This window comes from Ranitomeya imitator, chromosome 5, assembly GCF_032444005.1.
Source record: "Ranitomeya imitator isolate aRanImi1 chromosome 5, aRanImi1.pri, whole genome shotgun sequence".
In the NCBI taxonomy this organism is placed as follows: domain Eukaryota; kingdom Metazoa; phylum Chordata; class Amphibia; order Anura; family Dendrobatidae; genus Ranitomeya; species Ranitomeya imitator.
In genome coordinates this window covers 97868159-97887313 of record NC_091286.1, presented here as the reverse complement: position 1 = coordinate 97887313, position 19155 = coordinate 97868159, and the positions used below count along the sequence as shown (strand labels likewise).

Sequence of the window (19155 nt, the reverse complement as noted above, 5' to 3'; positions counted from 1 at the left end):
AGCGTTTCAAGCAGAAATTGCAGTGATAATGCAAGTATCAAAATACTTACTTAAATTGTTAAATATCTATAAATCATACAATGTGATTTTCTGGGGTTTTTTTTAGATTCTGTCTCTCACAGTTGAAGTGGTACCTAGGATAAAAAAATTACAGAACTCACCGTTCTTTGTAGATAGGAAAACTTGCAAAATCGGCAGTGTATCAAATACTTATTTCCCCCACTGTATGTACATTTCTGCAAGAGGCGCATGACACTTGTAAAATTCCTAATTTATTAAGTGATGTGTGCCTTTTAATGAATAAGGTGCATATTACTTCAATTCACTAAAGGGGTTGTCAGCTCATCAAGCTCCGGATGACTTTAATATAGTTGATCATGCTTGTTAAAGGTCTGAAACCAGCTTAAAATATTTCTGTGTGATGGTGCAATATAGTAGCAGTTGGGGCCCCAGTTTTAACTTTTGCCCAAGGACCACCTTTGTCTAAAACCGGCTCTCCTCCCATGGTACCTTTATTCCCTCAGTGCTTTTGCCACTATTCCACTGTTTTTGGAAATAGAGGCAAAACTGTGCATCTTTCTGCAATGTTTTAACTTTAAGGTGTGAGATTTTTTAGGCAGCAAGTTAAACATTCGTTCTTAAAATTTAGGTGCTGGTAGCAGGAAAAACATAAAGATTTAATTGACCTTAAAGGGAATCTGTCAGTAAGATTAATCCTGCTAATCCATCTACATCGGCATGCAGGTAAAAAAAAAAGTTGTATAAAATGATACTTTAATATCTGCAACCCGATGTCTCATTCCACAAAACTCTGTTTTCTTAATATGTAAATGAACTGTTAAGATCTATGAGTCTGATATAGATCTGCATGAGAATTTGCCTCCAGGGCTTACTTTAAATGAAAGGTGGTGTCACCAGTATGAGACCTGTAATGACTGACAATCTGCTCAACTGGTGTCACTGCAAAGTTGTGTGTGGTTACAGCTAACACAGTTTAGCAGGGCTGAGCTTTGTCTAATTACAAACACATTTGCTGCAGCAGTTGTCATCTCAATACTTTCAAGTCTTCTGCAGAGCTGTGCTTGATTATTACTAACACAGTACAACAGAGTTGAGCCTTGTCTCATTACAAACATATTTGCAGTTGTCATCTCGCAGTGCTGTTGGCTCTGATGTTCTGCTCCTCTCCACACTGACTGTGTGAGATGGATGCTAAAGCACTATGAGAGGACAACTGCAGCTGCAATTGTGTTTGTAATGATATGAAGTTCAGTTCGGGTGTACTGCATTAGTCATAGTCACACACAGCTCTGCAATGAGATCAGGAAAGCAAAGTGTCATTCTTCTTCTTATTATACATTTTTATAGCGCCATTTATTCCATGACGCCTTACACATGAAAGGGGCAAATATAGACAAGTACAATAAGCAATGATCAAAACAAGGCACACACAAATACAGAAGGAGAGAGGACCCTGCCGACAAGGGCTCACAGTCTACAGGGGATGAGTGATGACACACTACGAGAGGGTAGAGCTGGTTGTGCTGCGGTTCAGCAGGCTAAGGATCAATGCAGGTTGTAGGCTTGTCGGAAGAGGTGAGTCTTCATGTTCTTTTTGAAGGTTTCCGTGGTAGGCGAGAGTCTGATGTGTTGGAGTAGAGAGTTCCAGAGTATGGGGGAAGCACGGGAGAAGTCTTGTATGCAGTTGTGGGAAGAAGAGATAAGGGGGGAGTAGAGAAGGAGATATTGAGAGGATCGAAGGTTGTATGTGGGTAAGTACCGGGAGACCATATCACAGATGTTTGGAGGAGACAGGTTGTCGATGGCTTGTATGTCATAGTTAGGGTTTTGAACTGGAGCCTCTGGACAATAGGAAGCCAGTGAAGGGCTCGGCAGAGAGGGGAGGCAGGGGAATAATGGGGAAACAGGTGGATAAGTCAGGCAACAGAGTGTAGGATGGATTGGAGAGGTGCCAAAGTGCTAGAGGGGAGGCAAGAGAGTAGGAGGTTGCAGTAGCTGAGGAGGGAGATAATAAGGGCGTGCACTAGCGTTTTTCTGGTTTCATGGTCAAGGAATGTACGGATCTGGGAAATATTTTTTTTTTGAGTCGGCAGGAGTAGGCAAGGGGAGTAGGCAAGGGCTTGCATATGTGGCTTGAAAGAGAAGGCAGAGTTGAGTTTTACCCGAGGCACCGAGCGTATGGGACTGGGGAAATTGAGCAGCCATTGACATTGATGGATAGGTCTCATGGAGGGATAGAGTGAGATGGGGGAAAGATGATGAATTCTGTTTTGTCCATGTTCAGTTTTAAAAAGCAAGCAGAAAAGTAAGCTGAAATAGCAGACAGACATTGTGGGATTTTGGTCAGTAAGGAAGTGAGGTCAGGTCCAGAGAGGTAGCATAGAGATGATACTGTAAACTGTGGGATTCTATGAGCTATCCCAGGACAAAGGTGTAGATGGAGAAGAGCAGGGGCCCTAGGACTGAGCCTTGGGGAACACCGATAAACAGGGGGTGAGGTAAGGAGGTGGTGTGGGAGAGGGAGACACTGAATGTTCGGTCTGTTAGATATCACGAGATCCAGGATAGGGCCAAGTCTGTGATGCCAAGAGATGAGAGAATCTGTTGCAGGAGGGAATGGTCGACAGTAGAAGACAGGTCTAGGAGAAGGAGGACAGAGTAGTATCGCTTGCTCTTGGTGGCTAGTGGGTCATTGGTGACTTTAGTTAGGGCAGTTTCAAAAATCATTAAACCCCATAAAAACACATTTTATTAATTAATATTAAAATACCACCAAACTGTGGCCATACCACACAGACTCACAAACACCATGAACAAAAACTGATATAGGGGATAAATTAGGATATTAATCCCTAATATGGTACATACACTGATGCCTTCCTAACTGCAGGGGTTGGCGTCCTAGGGGGGAGCGTTGTGGTGCCCCTTCTCAATTGTGGCTAGCCCTAGAGTCCCTAGATACACCCCAAAATTTCTACTGTGCGTGAATTGATCTGTCAAATGCCTATGTTACTATCCCTAAATTTTTCTAACATTAGTTGCCTATCAAGTTGATATTTGTGCCACCTGAGTGTGGCTGAGCAAAAAACAGTTTTAGCTGTTGCATGAGGTATCAGGGTTTCATCACAGCAGGCTTACATCGGTCCATCGCCCACCTAGTCTATATTTAAACTTAAATTCAAATTTGGAAGCGCTGGTCCAGATGTAAGGAGGTGGCGGAGAACCTTGTTTGCCCCTCCCTTATGTGGAGGCCATGCGTCCCTGTTTGCACATTGTATATGTTATACTATTGTGTTCTGTATCTTTATTGCACTGAATGTGTCATGTGGTCCTATTGTGTTAATTTCCTATTGTAATATGCTGTGCTGTGTTTACCCTGTGATGTTGTGCTGTGTCAGTAATGCCCGTATATGTACTTGTTGTGCACTGTGTTATAGATACTGTTGTAGAGTTAGGGACAGTCAATAGTTAAATAGATGGGATAGGTCAGCAGCAGAAAAGGCGTCAGGAAGCTGCTGCTCCTGGTCAGAAGCTTGCCCTGAGCAGATGTGTGGCTGCAGCCGGGGCATTGCCAGACTCCCAGTGGGGAGAGGATCTGCTGACCTAGGCTAAAGGACACAATGGGGCATTGCCAGACTCCCAGGAGGGAGGGAATCTGCTGCCCTGGACAAAGGACCACAACATGGACCCCAGGAATTTGAATGGGCCCCACCTGAAGGGACTATAAGTGTCCAGATTCCAGTGAGTGGACTGATTGCCTTATCTCGGCTACCGTGACTGTTGTGGGAACAGCTGTGGATAGTGTCAGGGAAAGAGCAGGAAGCCAGTGTTGTATCTTCTTTTCTACTACTTGCTTTACTTCTTTATTAGTGCAAAGCATAAAATAAAGTGATCCCTGTTGGATCACAGTGGTGACCCTGAATTTTGATTGCCGGAATACAGTGGCTGGAAAGAAAAGGTAACCCATGGGAAGGAGCTGTGCTCGTCCTGTCTATGTTATGTTCAAGGGGCCTGGGGGTGCTCACTGACCATCTGTTCAGTGGACTCTGTCTGTGGACTGTGTCTTTAAGTGACTAGGCCATAACTACCCCCCTGTGCCACCTTGTTACACAGACCCTGATACCTCATGCATGGCCCATGTCTACAGTGCCATTATCAAATTTCTCCTGTGGGTCAATTGATGCCCCTTTCCTAGTGTCTGCCCCTAATGTTTGAAATGTTTAGACTTGAAGTCGGGCGTCCTTCATAAGTGTAGCCTAAAATTGGCAAGACTCTCAGAGCACCAGGCCTACACTTGTCACTACTCCACCTGTTACTGATGAATGTTTAAGCTAAAAATGCTGGTCCAAGCCCTGTCACATGCACTCATGCTGTAAAATAATACCATTTGTACTCATGTTCAATTGATCCCACATTTCCTGGTGTCTGCCCCTAACTTAAGCTGTTTTGGCAGCTTTTTGGTTTTGTCTCCCATTGAATTCAATTTGGGTTTGGATATGTTCATTGAACTGTTCGACAAAAGTGTTTGCTGAACATTGGGTACATTCGCCAATAATAATAATCTTTATTTTTATATAGCACTAACATATTCCGCAGCGCTTTACAGTTTGCACACATTATCGTTGCTGTCCCCGTTGGGGCTCACAATCTAAATTCCCTATCAGTATGTCTTTGGAATGTGGGAGGAAACCGGAGAACCTGGAGGAAACCCACGCAAACACGGAGAGGACATAACAAACTCTTTGCAGATGTTGTCCTTAGTGTGGCTTGAACCCAGGACTCCAGCGCTGCAAGGCTGCTGTGCTAACCACTGAGCCACCGTGCCGCCAATCTGAACTGAACACCGGTGCGTTTGCCTATCCCAACTGAACTGAACATTGAAAGGTTCTCTCATCTTTACCCTGAAGGCACAACCTCTTGAAGATGCTGTCTAGATGTATTCACAAGGAAGCCAGGAAGGACTTCACTGGCTGTTCATCATGCAACCACAGTCGATCACCCCACCGTCAGACAGTCAACATTCTGGGCTTGTTTGCAGGTAAAGGCAGATATCCAGTGGGAAATAGAGGAAATATTGGAGCTGGGTATAATACGAAAGTCCAAAAGTGTGTGGGCCTCCATAATTGTTCGAAAACAGGACCAGGCCACCATATTTTGTGTGTACTACCAAACTTGCAATCATCTGATCACTTGTGCTATGCACAGCAAAGCCACAGGATTCTATATATAGCAAAAATTATGGTCTCCTATGGACGCCAGCCACGGACTGGTTTTCACAGTAGTACCATCATGACAGGCACCGGAGTCATCAGACTCCCGGCCATATTGGTAATCAATTCCTTGGGGCGCCAATGGACGTATAGAATGGTGAGCCCCCTGTCGGTGCACACTAAATGCTGACAGTGGCATTTAATAGTCTAACAGCCACGGACAGAGGTCCGCTCCTCTTGGCTGTTCGAGGCAGAAGATGACTGAATAACACAAGTAGATAACATTGATTGTAAAATCTCCAAAACTAAGGAGAATTAATTTATTTATTTTTAATCATATTGATATCTAACTCAGAAAAATTTGAATAACAAGTTTTGACTATTAATGTTCAAATGTCCAACGCCATATCCATTGCTGGTCAACTCTGAAAAAAACACATGTAGTGATTCTCCAGGTCTTGGAAACTGCATCTTGTCGTGTTCTCAGCGCAGGTCAGTGCAGGTATTCACCTTTTTCTTCCAAGATGTGTCATGCCTGTATAGAAGCGATAAGTCGCCTTTCTCATTAACCTGAAAATAATTAAAATACCGTATTTTCCGCTTTGTAAGACGCACTTTATTTCCCCCAAATTTGGGGGGGAAATGTGGGTGCGTCTAACAAAGCGGATATACCGCTTACCATTACAGGCTGGGAGGAGGGGGTGTCCGCCGCCGCTACAGCCTGCCGCCGCTGTCGTCCGCCGCCACTGCCGGGGTTGTCCGCTGCTGCCCCGGGTGATGCTGAAGGCTCCGGTGCTGCGGGGGGCTCTGGCGACATATTGTGAAAGACCAGAGCCCCCCGGCAGTTCTTCCATGCGTTCCAGTATGACTAATTCCGGGAAAATGGCCGCCGGAATCTCGGGAGATGAGATTTCAGCGCTGAGATCTCATCTCTCGAGATTCCGGCGGCCATTTTCCCGGAGTTAGTTCCAGTATGACTGACTCCGGGAAAATGGCCGCCGGAATCTCGGGAGATGAGATTTCAGCGCTGAGATCTCATCTCTCGAGATTCCGGCGGCCATTTTCCCGGAATTAGTCATACTGGAACGCATGGAAGAACTGCCGGGGGGCTCTGGTCTTTCACAAAATGTCGCCAGAGCCCCCCGCAGCACCGGAGACAGCCCTACAGCACAGGAGCCCCCTGCAGACCCCTCATCCCAGCCTGCAGCAAAGGAGCCCCCTGCAGACCCCTCATCCCAGCCTGCAGCAAAGGAGCCCCCTGCAGACCCCTCATCCCAGCCTGCAGCACAGGAGCCCCCCTGCAGCACAGGAGCCCCCTGCAGACCCCCTCATCCCAGCCTGCAGCAATGCTCCACTCCTGCCTCCGGCAACGAGCCTGGGACCCTGATCCACCACAACCACAACCCCTGGTAAGTAATAAGACGCATGGATTATAAGACGCCCCACCAATTTATTAAAAAATAGTTTTTTCCTATTTTTCTCCTCAAAATTTGGGGTGCGTCTTATAATCCGGAGCGTCTTACAAAGCGAAAAATACGGTACATGTTTTTAAAAAACATGACAATATGTACTGGTTATCAAATGAAACAAACTAAGCAAAGACAACTTCAACATTATATTTTTGGTCATCAGCTGAAGTTGAAATAGACATGTAATATTGCATTATATATTGTCTACAAAAAAGGCCAATTTGGAAATTGAAAATAGGAAGTGGCCAATATTAGTGTACTGTTAGACAAATGCAATATGAGCCATATGACTATGGTGAGTGTACTCATAATAGATCTATACGGCATGTAATGTTTGAGGGACTTATCTTGCCCGTCAGATTGTGTGTTGGCGATTCTTCCGCAGCAGTAGGCTGATAACTTTCAACGATTACTTCCTTTCTGAACCAGATTTAAATAATTGTACAGCAAGAAAAAATAATAATTGTCGAAAATAAATCCAATAATAAAAACTATATTGCATTTCTTCTCTTATTACACCTTGCTTACATTATCATATTCTCGCTGTTTCACTTCTTGAAAGCAAGAATGATTGTTACTTACAATGATTTAGTATTGACATGAAGAACATACAGTACAGACCAAAAGTTTGGACACACCTTCTCATTTAAAGATTTTTCTGTATTTTCATGACTATGAAAATTGTGCATTCACACTGAAGGCATCAAAACTATAAATTAACACATGTGGAATTATATACTTAATTTCAGTTGTTTCACACTTTTTTGTTATGTCTTATATTCTAGGTTCTTCAAAGTAGCCACATTTTGCTTTGATGACTTTTGCACACTCTTGGCATTCTCTTGATGAGCTTCAAGAGGTAGTCACCGGAAATGGTTTTCACTTCACAGGTGTGCCCTGTCAGGTTTAATAAGTGGGATTTCTTGCCTTATAAATGGGGTTAGGACCATCAGTTGTGTTGTGCAGAAGTCTGGTGGATACACAGCTGATAGCCCTATTGAATAGACTCCTAGAATTTGTACTATGGCAGGAAAAAAGCAGCTAAGTAAAGAAAAACAAGTGGCCATCATTAATTTAAGAAATGAAGGTCAGTCAGTCCAAAAAATTGGGAAAACTTTGAAAGTGTCCCCAAGTGCAGTTGCAAAAACCATCAAGCACTACAAAGAAACTGGCTCACATGAGGACTGCCCCAGGAAAGGAAGACTAATAGTCACCTCTGCTTCTGGGGATAAGTTTATCTGAGTCACCAGCCTCAGAAATCGCAGGTTAACAGCAGTTCAGATTAGAGGCCAGGTCAATGCCACACAGAGTTCTAGCAGCAGACACATCTCTACAACAACTGTAACAAGGAGACTGTGCAGCAGGCCTTCATGGTAAAATAGCTGCTAGGAAACCACTGCTAAGGACAGGCAACAAGCAGAAGAGACTTGTTTGGGCTAAAGAACACAAGGAATGGACATTAGACCAGTGGAAATCTGTGCTTTGGTCTGATGAGTCCAAATTTGAGATCTTTGGTTCCAACCACCGTGTATTTGTGAGACGCAGAAAAGGTGGACGGATGGACTCTACATGCCTGGTTCCCACCGTGAAGCATGGAGGAGGAGGTGTGATGGTGTGGGGGTGCTTTGCTGGTGACACCAGCAAAATAGAAGGCAAAATTGAAGGCATACTGAACCAGCATGGCTACCACAGCATCTTGCAGCGGCATCCGGTTTGTGTTTAGTTGGACCATCATTTGTTTTTCAACAGGACAATGACCCTAAACACACCTCCAGGCTGTGTAAGGGCTATTTGACCAAGAAAGAGAGTGATGGGGGGCTACGCCAGATGACCTGGCCTCCAGAGTCAGCAGACCTGAACCCAATCGCGATATTTTGGGATGAGCTTGACCGCAGAGTGAAGGCAAAAGGGCCAACAAGTGCTAAGCACTTCCAAGATTGTTAGAAGACCATTCCCGGTGACTACCTCTTAAAGCTCATCAAGACAATGCCAAGAGTGTGCAAAGCAGTCATCAAAGCAAAAGGTGGCTACTTTCAAGAACCTAGAATATAAGACATAATTTCAGTTGTTTCACACTTTTTTGGTAAGTATATAATTCCACATGTGTTAATTCATAGTTTTGATGCCTTCAGTGTGAATTTACAATTTTCATAGTCATGAAAATATAGAAAAATCTTTAAATGAGAAGGTGTGTCCAAACTTTTGGTATACTGTATATAAATAGAGGAAAAACACAGAAATATTTACCTGGAAAATACATGTTGGAAGCTTTGTGTCAATCAGAATACGTGGATTCTAAACATTTGCTGTTAGCTGCTTGTGATGAAGACGTAAACTGATTGTCTCCTTACATGGTGAAAAAAATGCAAAATATATAAAAACATTTAAGGTTTAAATGATAAAATTCAATAAGAGACTAAATTAGAGACTCAAGATTCTCAATATTTAAAAAACACTTACTATAGATTGCTGACAATAGTGGAGGATTTGTTCTTACCTCCATCACAGGTAGATGAGATGACGATATTTAGATAAATCTCAAATCAAATCAAATAATGAACCTGGGAATATAAAGAAAAATAATTACATCCAACAAAGCTTAAAATCAAAGAAGGTTTTCCAAAGCATTGTAGATAATTGCTGGGAATTGTCAATCATTCCATATCCAGCGAGTTATGGGAAATGTAACCAGTGTTTATCTGGTAACCTATGAGGACGGATTCTCAATCTTTGCTGCTAATTACTTGTGCTGGTTATGAGCACAGATATTGTTTCGCTACTCAGGAGAAAATATACAAAAGTGTCTGAACTTTAAATTATAAAGAAACAAAATTAGAGCCTAAATATTCTGAAGAATAGTTACATGTTTAGCTGACGGACAGTTGATGTAATCGGCCTCCGCACCGGTGGCAGTAACATTTATTGTCAGCTATTTTTTGAAAACGCCCAATTCTGCAAAGATAAGAGAAACATTGGTTACCGGACTTGAATGAACATTTATTAATACCAAGGATTATATTACAAAGTCAAAATTGAACACAATATATTTAGAACTGGCCTCAGCACAGAAAATATAACATGTAGCATCCTAAACCCTACAGCCCCCGACGTCAGTCCGCTCTGATGGTAAAGTATAAAAGCACTAGATGGTGGCCCGATTCTAACGCATCGGGCATTCTAGAATATGCATGTCCACGTAGTATATTGCCCAGCCATGTAGTATATTGCCCAGCGACGTAGTATATTGCCCAGCGACGTAGTATATAGCACAGAGCCACGTAATATATTGCCCAGTCACATACTGTATTGCCCAGTCACATAGTATATTGCCCAGCCACGTAATATATTGCACATCCAACGCAGTATATTGCCCAGTCACGAAGTATATTGCACAGCCCACGTAGTATATTGCCCAGTCACGTAGTATATTGCACAGCCCACATAGTATCTTGCACAGTCACGTAGTATATTGCCCAGCCACATAGTATATTGCCCAGCGATGTAGTATACAGCACAGAGCATATTGCCCAGCCACGTAGTATATTGCCCAGTTACGTAGTATATTGCCCAGTGACGTACAGCACAGAGCCACGTAGTATACAGCACAGAGCCATGTAGTATATTGCCCAGCCATGTAGTATATTGCCCAGCGACGTAGTATACAGCACAGAGCGTATTGACCAGTCACGTAGTATATTGCCCAGTTACGTAGTATATTGCCCAGCCACCTAGTATATTGGCCAGTGACGTAGTATATTGCCCAGCCACCTAGTATATTGCCCAGTGACGTAGTATATTGCCCAGCCACCTAGTATATTGCCCAGTGACGTAGTATATTGCCCAGCCACCTAGTATATTGCCCAGTGACGTAGTATACAGCACAGAGCCACGTAGTATATTGCCCATCTATGTAGTATACAGCACAGAGCCACGTAGTATATTGCCCATCTATGTAGTATATTGCCCAGACACGTATGTCATAGGTTAAAAAATAAACATACTCACCTTCCGATCCGAGGGCCCCTTGTAGTTCTGTCGCCTGTTCGCCAGCTTCCGATCCCAGGGTATGATGACATCGCGGTCACATGACCGTGACGTCATGGAAAGTCCTTGTCGCATACCATCTTTAGGAGCGGAGGAGTGAGGAGCGGGAAAGGCGCCGGAGGGTGAGAATATGATGATTTTTTATTTTTTTAAATTATTTTTAACATTAGATCTTTTTACTATTGACGCTGCATAGGCAGCATCAATAGTAAAAACTTGGTCACACAGGGTTAATAGCGACGGTAACGGAGTGAGTTACCCGCGGCATAACGCGGTCAATAACCGCTGGCATTAACCCTGTGTGAGCGGTGACTGCGAAGAGTATGGAGCGGGCGCTCAGTGCAGGGGAGTAGGGAGGGACTAATCGGACTGTGGCTGTTGCTGATTGGTCGCGGCAGCCATGACAGGCAGCTGGCGAAACCAATCAGCGACTTGGATGCCATGACAGACTGAGGCCGCGACCAATGAATATCCGTGACAGACAGAAGGACAGACAGACAGAAAGACAGAAGTGACCCTCAGACAATTATATAGTAGATTATACCAACAGAACCGCACTGACGTCTCTCCGCAGTGATTTTGTTTCATAAGGAGATGAATAATAAAATCCACTTACTCTTTATCACACAGGGAGGATTTGTAGTTGTACTTATAGTGGATGGTATAGCTGTGATGTTCTGTCACTTTTGGCAGCTCGGGATGGATACGATTTACCCTTCTTGTGACTGCCCGCCATAACGGGCCATGGTTGTCTCTGCCTTCACTGAAGATTATCCAACAGGCGGCATGGCACAACTCGTGCGCAAGCGTGGATCGTACTCGCACTAAAACAAGAGTTTATACAGTTATGAGAAAATCTGAGTACACCCTGATTGAACTGCTTGATTTTACATATCAGGACAAAATACAAAATACATCCTGCGATGAACAACACATGACAAGTCAACCGTGCCATTATTTATTCACCGAAAACTGCTTCAAAATGCAGAAGCAGAGATTGAAAAATAAGTACACCCCATGAATCAATAGCTTTTAGAATAATCTTTAGCAGCAATAACTTGAAGTTGCATCAATGGTGTCCTTAATTTATCACACATTGCTCTTGCATTTTGGCTTATTTTTTTTTAAATAAATAATCATGTAGTATTTTGTATTTTTTATCATGTTGTTTTCTGAGATTCTGTTTCCCTGCTTTTAGGACTTTCTAAGGACCTGATGTTTTTTTTCTTCTGATATGTAAAATATTAGAATTCAAACAGGGTGCACTTTTTCTTATGGTAGTATGTACAATGAGTTTATAAGATGTGCTACATCACAAGTAGCAGTTTTTTGCCCTGTATACAGGTTGTCTTATGAAGCTGGAGGATGGATGTGATGTGAAACCTACCGGCAGAATCACAGACTTTTTCAGAAAGCTCAATCACTGAGTAGCGGCGGTTGTTACCAGCTTTTGCCATCATTGGCCGGATGCTGATGTCAGCCTCTTCCTCCACAAAATCTCCATTTTCACAGGGAGCTGAAATAGAGGAAACAATTTCCATTGCATCTGTAAACTCTTTCACCCCAATCTTACAAAGTACCCAACTCTGATTTGTGATTTACAGCATCGGTCTATTGTATGGGGCATGGGGTCTGCCCAGAAGTCCAAGATGTGAGAACAAAAATAAAAATAAATTTATTCTAAAATGACCAGATATCAACTAAATGATTTAAAAATATAAATGTAAAAATCATGTGAACTTCAAGCCAAAAGTTGCTAATCTTTTTGTCTCTGCATGGTGGATCATCTAAGGTTTCCACACATCCCACAGATAAGAAGACGGAGATGACATTTACCAAACTAAAGGTACCTTCACACATAACGATATTGTTAACGATATCGTTGCTATTTGTGACGTAGCAACGATATCGTTAATGAAATCGTTATGTGTGACAGCGACCAACGATCAGGCCCCTGCTGGGAGATCGTTGGTCGCTGAATAAAGTCCAGAACTTTATTTCGTCGCTGGACTCCTGCTGACATCGCTGGATCGGCGTGTGTGACACCAATCCAGCGATGTCTTCACTGGTAACCAGGGTAAACATCGGGTAACTAAGCGCATGGCCGCGCTTAGTAACCCGATGTTTACCCTGGTTACCATGCTAAAAGTAAAAAAAAACAAACACTACATACTTACCTACCGCTGTCTGTCCTCCAGCGCTGTGCTCTGCTCTCCTCCTGTACTGGCTGTGAGCCGGAAAGCAGAGCGGTGACGTCACCGCTCTGCTTTCCGGCTCACAGCCAGTACAGGAGGAGAGCAGAGAAGCAGAGCGCAGCGCTGGAGGACAGACAGCGGTAGGTAAGTATGTAGTGTTTGTTTTTTTTTACTTTTAGCATGGTAACCAGGGTAAACATCGGGTTACTAAGCGCGGCCCTGCGCTTAGTTACCCGATGTTTACCCTGGTTACCGGCATCGTTGGTCGCTGGAGAGCGGTCTGTGTGACAGCTCTCCAGCGACCAAACAGCGACGCTGCAGCGATCCGGATCGTTGTCGGTATCGCTGCAGCGTCGCTTAATGTGAAGGGGCCTTAAGTGAGATTTACCTGATATATTCAATAACTATATTATGGAAACATAACAAAGGGGTTAGGATGCCTTTCACAAAGTTAGAACCATTTTTCTTGGAATTTATTGTTTAAAGAGGGATATAATAGAGAAGTCATGTATCACCCAGAAACCGCTGATAAGATGTGAGACCTTATTATTGAAGACTGTCGTGTTGTATAGATTGTACAGTCGCTCCACCAGCTCTTCCTTTGTTTCCTGGAAGTGGGTAACATAGATGGAAGTTGGAGAAATAATGTCTTCCAGGAAACAGACGGGGATGTTACATAGTGGTGTCCTAGGAAAGATAAGGAATCATATATAAATCCACCTGGAAACATCTTACCTAGTTCATGGCTTTATATAGCGGTAGATGCATCTGGCATAACTTACCTCTCCTCTGTAGCGGAGCTCTCCTCGTTATCAGATGGTATATTATCTATACAGAAATATGGAAGAGTGAAAATAAGTTTTATAAGACTCAAATCAGACATTAGTTAGTATACAGGTCCGTAATAGAGAGGGGTCTATAAATATAGAGTGTAGAAGATCAGAAGTGAACATGTCCTCAATGGTTGGTGGGTGGACCCTCAAATGGTAGGCGTCCGTTCTCTGGGGCCTTCATGTAAAATAAGACTAGAGGTCCTATCACCTCATTTGCTGATTCATGGTAGCCTCCACCAGGTACGGGCTGGGGCTGAAATTCAGTCCTGGCATTTGAAATCACACAGGCCCATGTTGTCCTCGTCCCCATGAACCAGATGGGACATATTACTAATATTACCCTGGATGGAGGAAAGGAAGATTTTCTACAAGACCAATATTTCTAATGATACCTGTGGCCTGCTGGGGTAAGTGACGGAGTCAGCGACTTTGTGCTCCATCACAACTCTTAACGGTATGGGCATCTTGAGAACACCGATTCTGTTAACGTAACAGACAAGGCGGCCCATGACCAGACAGGCCCTTCTGGCATTTGTCAGAATTGCCAGATGGCCAGTCCGGCCCTGGTGTAAGTTCTTATGGTCAGCAGGATTCTCTCTCTCTCTTGTATATATATTTTTTCTATGCAATTGCAAGATTTCCAGCATTGAGAGTAATTTGGTGAAGTCAGCAAATTCAAAAGATCCACTCATTTCTAATAACAGCCTATTCTCAATAGTTACCTGAGAAATAAGAAAATAGCATTTCTATCCAACCCGCAGAATAAAAAAAAACATGGAAAAAATGTTTGCCATGTAAAATGCAACTTTTATGTAAAAACAGACAAAAAATAGACTATCTCTAAGTCTGGATCCTCCTGAGCTATAAAACATAACAAAAATTATATTAAATAAATCCTCTAGAAATGCTATTTTCTCATCATCTTGCCACACAAGAAAATAAAAAAAAGCAATTTAAAAAGTTGTATATAGAGAAAAATGGTATAAATGAAAATGTAATCGCTTACCACAAAAATCATGGCAGAAAAAAAAGTTATCAAAAAGTTATAGTTCTCATGATCCAAACCAAATTATTATTTGGAAAAACAGTGTTATTAAACTGCAAAAGTAGCAAATCATAAAAAATCTAAATCTAGAATCACTGTAAGGGTACTGACCTGAAGAATAGAGCTATTCTTATTCTTTTTATCGCAAAGAGACAGCGTTTAAAAAAAATTAATAACAATTCTTGTATTGCTGTTTTTGTTTCAATCTGTCTCCCCCCCCCAAAATGGAAATAAAAAGCAATAAAAAAATGTTATGAACTCAAACTTGGTTTTAATAAAAAGAGTATGTCAAAAAACAAGCACCCATACAACTTTTGAAATTTTTTTTTGAGAATAATTGATTTCAATATGCTAAACTAACAAAACGTAAAACAATATATAAATCTGGCTTTGCAGTAATCATACTGACCCAATCAATAGAGCTGTGTTATTACAAATATTGCATGGTGAACAGTGAGTGTTAAAATAAAAATACTGAACTGCTGTTTATTTGTTTATTCTGCCTCCCAAAAAACTTCATTAATAAAATTAAGGTGATTTTTTTCTCACTTGCAATCGGTATGGATTTCCGTCTTATACAACAGCAGCTATAAATCAATCACAGGACCATTTACAGTTTCCTGTATTACAATTTTGCAAAGTATCTGTAAAAATGGATGCTATACTGTGGCTTTGTACAGGATATAATTTTTTTTTGCCCATAAACTTGAATGGGCAAGTCTCATCTGATTGATAGAAGAAAATAGTGAATGCTGCAATTGTTTTCCCACATAGATTCGGTCAGTGAAAAAAATCGCTTGTCTGCACTGCCCATTGAATATCATTGTTCCTAGTGTTTTCCGTGTACAGTCCTATTTTTACAGACAGCACTCAGACTGAAAAGATGGTCCTGTGAATAAGCCCTAAGGCTAGGTTCAAATTTAACTTGTGCTCTACTCTGATCACATACATTGGGGGATTTCATTCTAAAGCTATGAACAATGTAATTTAGATGTAACCCTTGTGGGGGGCGACCGGCAGGGCCGGCGTCAGCACCCGGCGCACCCGGGCAAATGCCGGGGCCCTGGCAAGACGGGGGGGCCCACACGTCAGCCGCCAGCGCGCGTCACTCGCTACATCCATCCACTGTCCACACGTCGCCTGGCGGCGCCTTGGCTGCAGGGGGCACAGTCAGCTGTGTCTGAGGCCATTTCGCTGGCGCCTGGCGCTGCGCAGCTGCAATAGCAGCAATACTCACCTCTGCCGGCCGTCACCATGGATACAGAAGACACTTCCGGGTCGCGATGCTGGGTCATCTCTTCTCCTGTCAGTACATCCGGTCGGCGGGCAAGGAGAGGACAGAGACAGAGAGAGCCGTTCGGAGTTGGACCGCGCCGCTGAAGCCTTCCCTCTTCCCATTCCAGGCAGTCAGAATCTATGCGTCCACCATCCAGATAATCCAGGCCAGCACAGGAGAGGACAGATCCGGACCGGCAGGACTCAGGAGCAGCAGCTGCAGCCTGCAGTGAGGTGAGGACAGTGCACCCTCTCCTCTCCTGCTGTGTCCACAACGAGGGGGCCGGCGAAGCAGTGAGTCAGCACTGATGACTACTATAGCACTGATTATTACCCTGCACTGATTGTTACCCTGCACTGATTGTTACTAGACATAAGACATGGCACTAATTATTACCCTGCACTGATTATTACCCTGCACTGATTATTACCCTGCACTGATTATTACCCTGCACTGATTATTACCCTGCACTGATTGTTACCCTGCACTGATTGTTACTAGACATAAGACATGGCACTAATTATTACCCTGCACTGATTATTACCCTGCACTGATTATTACCCTGCACTGATTATTACCCTGCACTGATTATTACCCTGCACTGATTGTTACCCTGCACTGATTGTTACCCTGCACTGATTGTTACTAGACATAAGACATGGCACTAATTATTACCCTGCACTGATTATTACCCTGCACTGATTGTTACCCTGCACTGATTATGAGTGTGTCGTCGTGACTGTCAGTGAATCGTCTTCGGTGAGGTTAAAAGATGAGGAAAAATAAGGAATTGCGATATAGATGAGCAGAAGTCACTGGCCACCCAAATGTGTGAGACGGAAAAGCTCCTCAGGCAGTTCAGTATTGACCGTGTAACTAAGTACAGGCAGGGGCTGTAGTAATGAATAACTGTGGGGGAACTTGAAGACTATGCATATCTGCTCCAGCTCTCCCAACCACTGCATACACATGCACACTCAGGATAAAGGAGTATGCTCCTGCTGCTAGACACTTCTGCCAACTGCGTATCTTCTAGGAGAACAAAAGGATCACACATTAAAATTCAACATGTCCGATTCTTCTCTTCCCCAACATCATAAGTTGGGAGCAAATGGAAAGGCATCCATACATATTACATGGTCAGCCTGATTTGACCTATTATGACTAAGTAAATGTGAATCTAATGTATTCAGCCACCTGTGATACTCGTACAGTCTGCAGCTTTCATTTTTTGTTTTTTTTTGTAACAGATTTAAATCGTGAACTGAAAGTCACATCTGTGCACATATATATACTAGTGGGCTGTGTGTTATATACTGTGTGGGCTCGCGGCTGTGTGTTATATACTGCGTCACAGACTCACCGGCTGTGCGTTATATCTTATCTGTGCATCATGAATCGTGGTATAAATGTGTTAAAGGGGGGGTTGGGGGGCCCACTGAGACTCGTTCGCCCGGGGCCCTCAAAAACCTGGAGCCGGCCCTGGCGACCGGTGTTCATAAACTGAGTCTGATAGAAGCAGATAGTGCTTCTTAGTAAGATCCATTAATCACTGCTTAGCTGTATTGCCTTGGCAACCTGGAAGAAGAGGAGCAGGAGCAGAGGTCAGGACTGATTGGCTGAGTAGCTGGAGAAGAAGGGAGACAATAGTGGGTGACATGACGTTAGTCAGCCATTACTGAGGAGAGACAATAGTGAACCGGAAGGAGAGCAGACTGATAGGTCTGCAGCTCCATGTGAGGGGACAGTGAGCTTCGGAGGTGCACTACAACTACAGAACAGCCTGGTTGCCCAGGGTTACCCAACTCCTCCTGGCTTTCAATAACTTGAAGTTGCATCCTTAAACCACTGAATCCTGATGCTCCAGGCTGGAAACCTGTGTGACTGCAAAACTGCCACATCGAAGAGTGAGTAGCTTGCTGGGACTTATGCCTCCAATGGGGTCAAGTATATAAGAGCTATCTATAAGGGAGTATTTCTGGGACTTGTGGTTCAACACACTTAGAGTTTGATAGCACCCGCTGTAGAGAGAATCTTGTTCCTATGGCATTACGTGCGCCAACAGATTCTGCATGTGCACCATCACCAGTGGCAACCAGGCCCCAACATTGAGCTTTTTTGTTTCCATTGCTGCAGCCATTTATAGTTTAAGAAGTATTCACTATGAATGTGCTTGTTGCAATTTAAAGGGGAAGCGTCATCCCTAACATTCAGGTTAAGTGCAAAGCCCTATATTGTATTTGTACTTATAGATTAAGTAATACTGCTATTCCCCTTACCATATACACCATTTATCCACTTTACAAATAAACCTGATAATTGTTCCAACTTCATCTATTGTGAATGTATACGGAGTGTGAACAGGGGTTTCCCGAGTTGACCCCTGGCAGAAAAGGAAGACCCTCCGGCATCCCTCTACAGCTCCCAGCAAAATTCCGGTGGAGGGGCTGCACCATATTGAGGTGAGAACAACCAGACACCCTGGCCACGGAGGCGGCTTAAAGGGGTGTTACGTAGATGAAACCTTTGATTGAAACATTCACTATAATCAGATGTACACGTGCACACATGCTGGCATCATTTAGATAGTGCTCGCTCTGGTAAGCAAGCACCGTCAATCAGAAGCAAGCAGTGGGAAGACGCCCAATATGAGGAGACATTCCAGTGCACCAAACTGTTGGTGATGCCAAGGGTGCATCGTAGCCCCGCATTTGCATAACAATGAAAAGTTATTTTCTCAGACATTGTACCAGTGAAAGGTACAGTGCTACTATGGTTTTTATAGGTACTAAGTCCCCTACAACACTGTATAACCCCATTAAAATATATTTTAGTCATTACAGAAATTCCAAATATGTGGATGCTAAATGTGGTTTAGGCACACTGGGGCTCATCAGAAGTTCACTGTGTGCTGTCATGACTACTCTGACTAATGGAGGTACAGAGCCTGCAAAACCTCTGAAGGTGTCCTGTGGTACTTGGAATAACATTGTTAGCAGCAGATCTATTAAAGTGAAGCTGCACTTGGAGAACTTGTAGCATTTCAGAAATTTTGATGATTG

The 19155-nt window shown here is 43.3% G+C and overlaps 1 protein-coding gene across 3 annotated transcripts; it reads right to left on the bottom strand.

Moving 5' to 3' along the window:
• Positions 1 to 5525: 5525 nt before the first annotated feature.
• On the bottom strand, positions 5526 to 15828 carry LOC138681440 (germ cell nuclear acidic protein-like). 3 transcript variants are annotated; one of them, XM_069768947.1, is made up of 8 exons: positions 13722 to 15828; positions 13482 to 13626; positions 12132 to 12260; positions 11361 to 11568; positions 9564 to 9652; positions 9198 to 9261; positions 8948 to 9046; positions 5526 to 5801 (listed from the first exon to the last, which is right to left on the bottom strand). In XM_069768947.1, the coding sequence occupies exons 3-5, from the start codon at positions 12202 to 12204 to the stop codon at positions 9568 to 9570; spliced, it is 366 nt and encodes a 121-aa protein (XP_069625048.1). In that variant the 5' UTR covers positions 12205 to 12260; positions 13482 to 13626; positions 13722 to 15828; the 3' UTR covers positions 5526 to 5801; positions 8948 to 9046; positions 9198 to 9261; positions 9564 to 9567. The 3 variants fall into 3 exon arrangements, with proteins under 3 accessions (XP_069625048.1, XP_069625046.1, XP_069625047.1); XM_069768945.1 differs by lacking the exons at positions 13482 to 13626; positions 13722 to 15828 and having other exon boundaries at positions 5674 to 5801; positions 12132 to 12640; XM_069768946.1 differs by lacking the exons at positions 8948 to 9046; positions 13482 to 13626; positions 13722 to 15828 and having other exon boundaries at positions 5681 to 5801; positions 12132 to 12640.
• Between the last annotated feature and the right edge of the window lie 3327 nt (positions 15829 to 19155).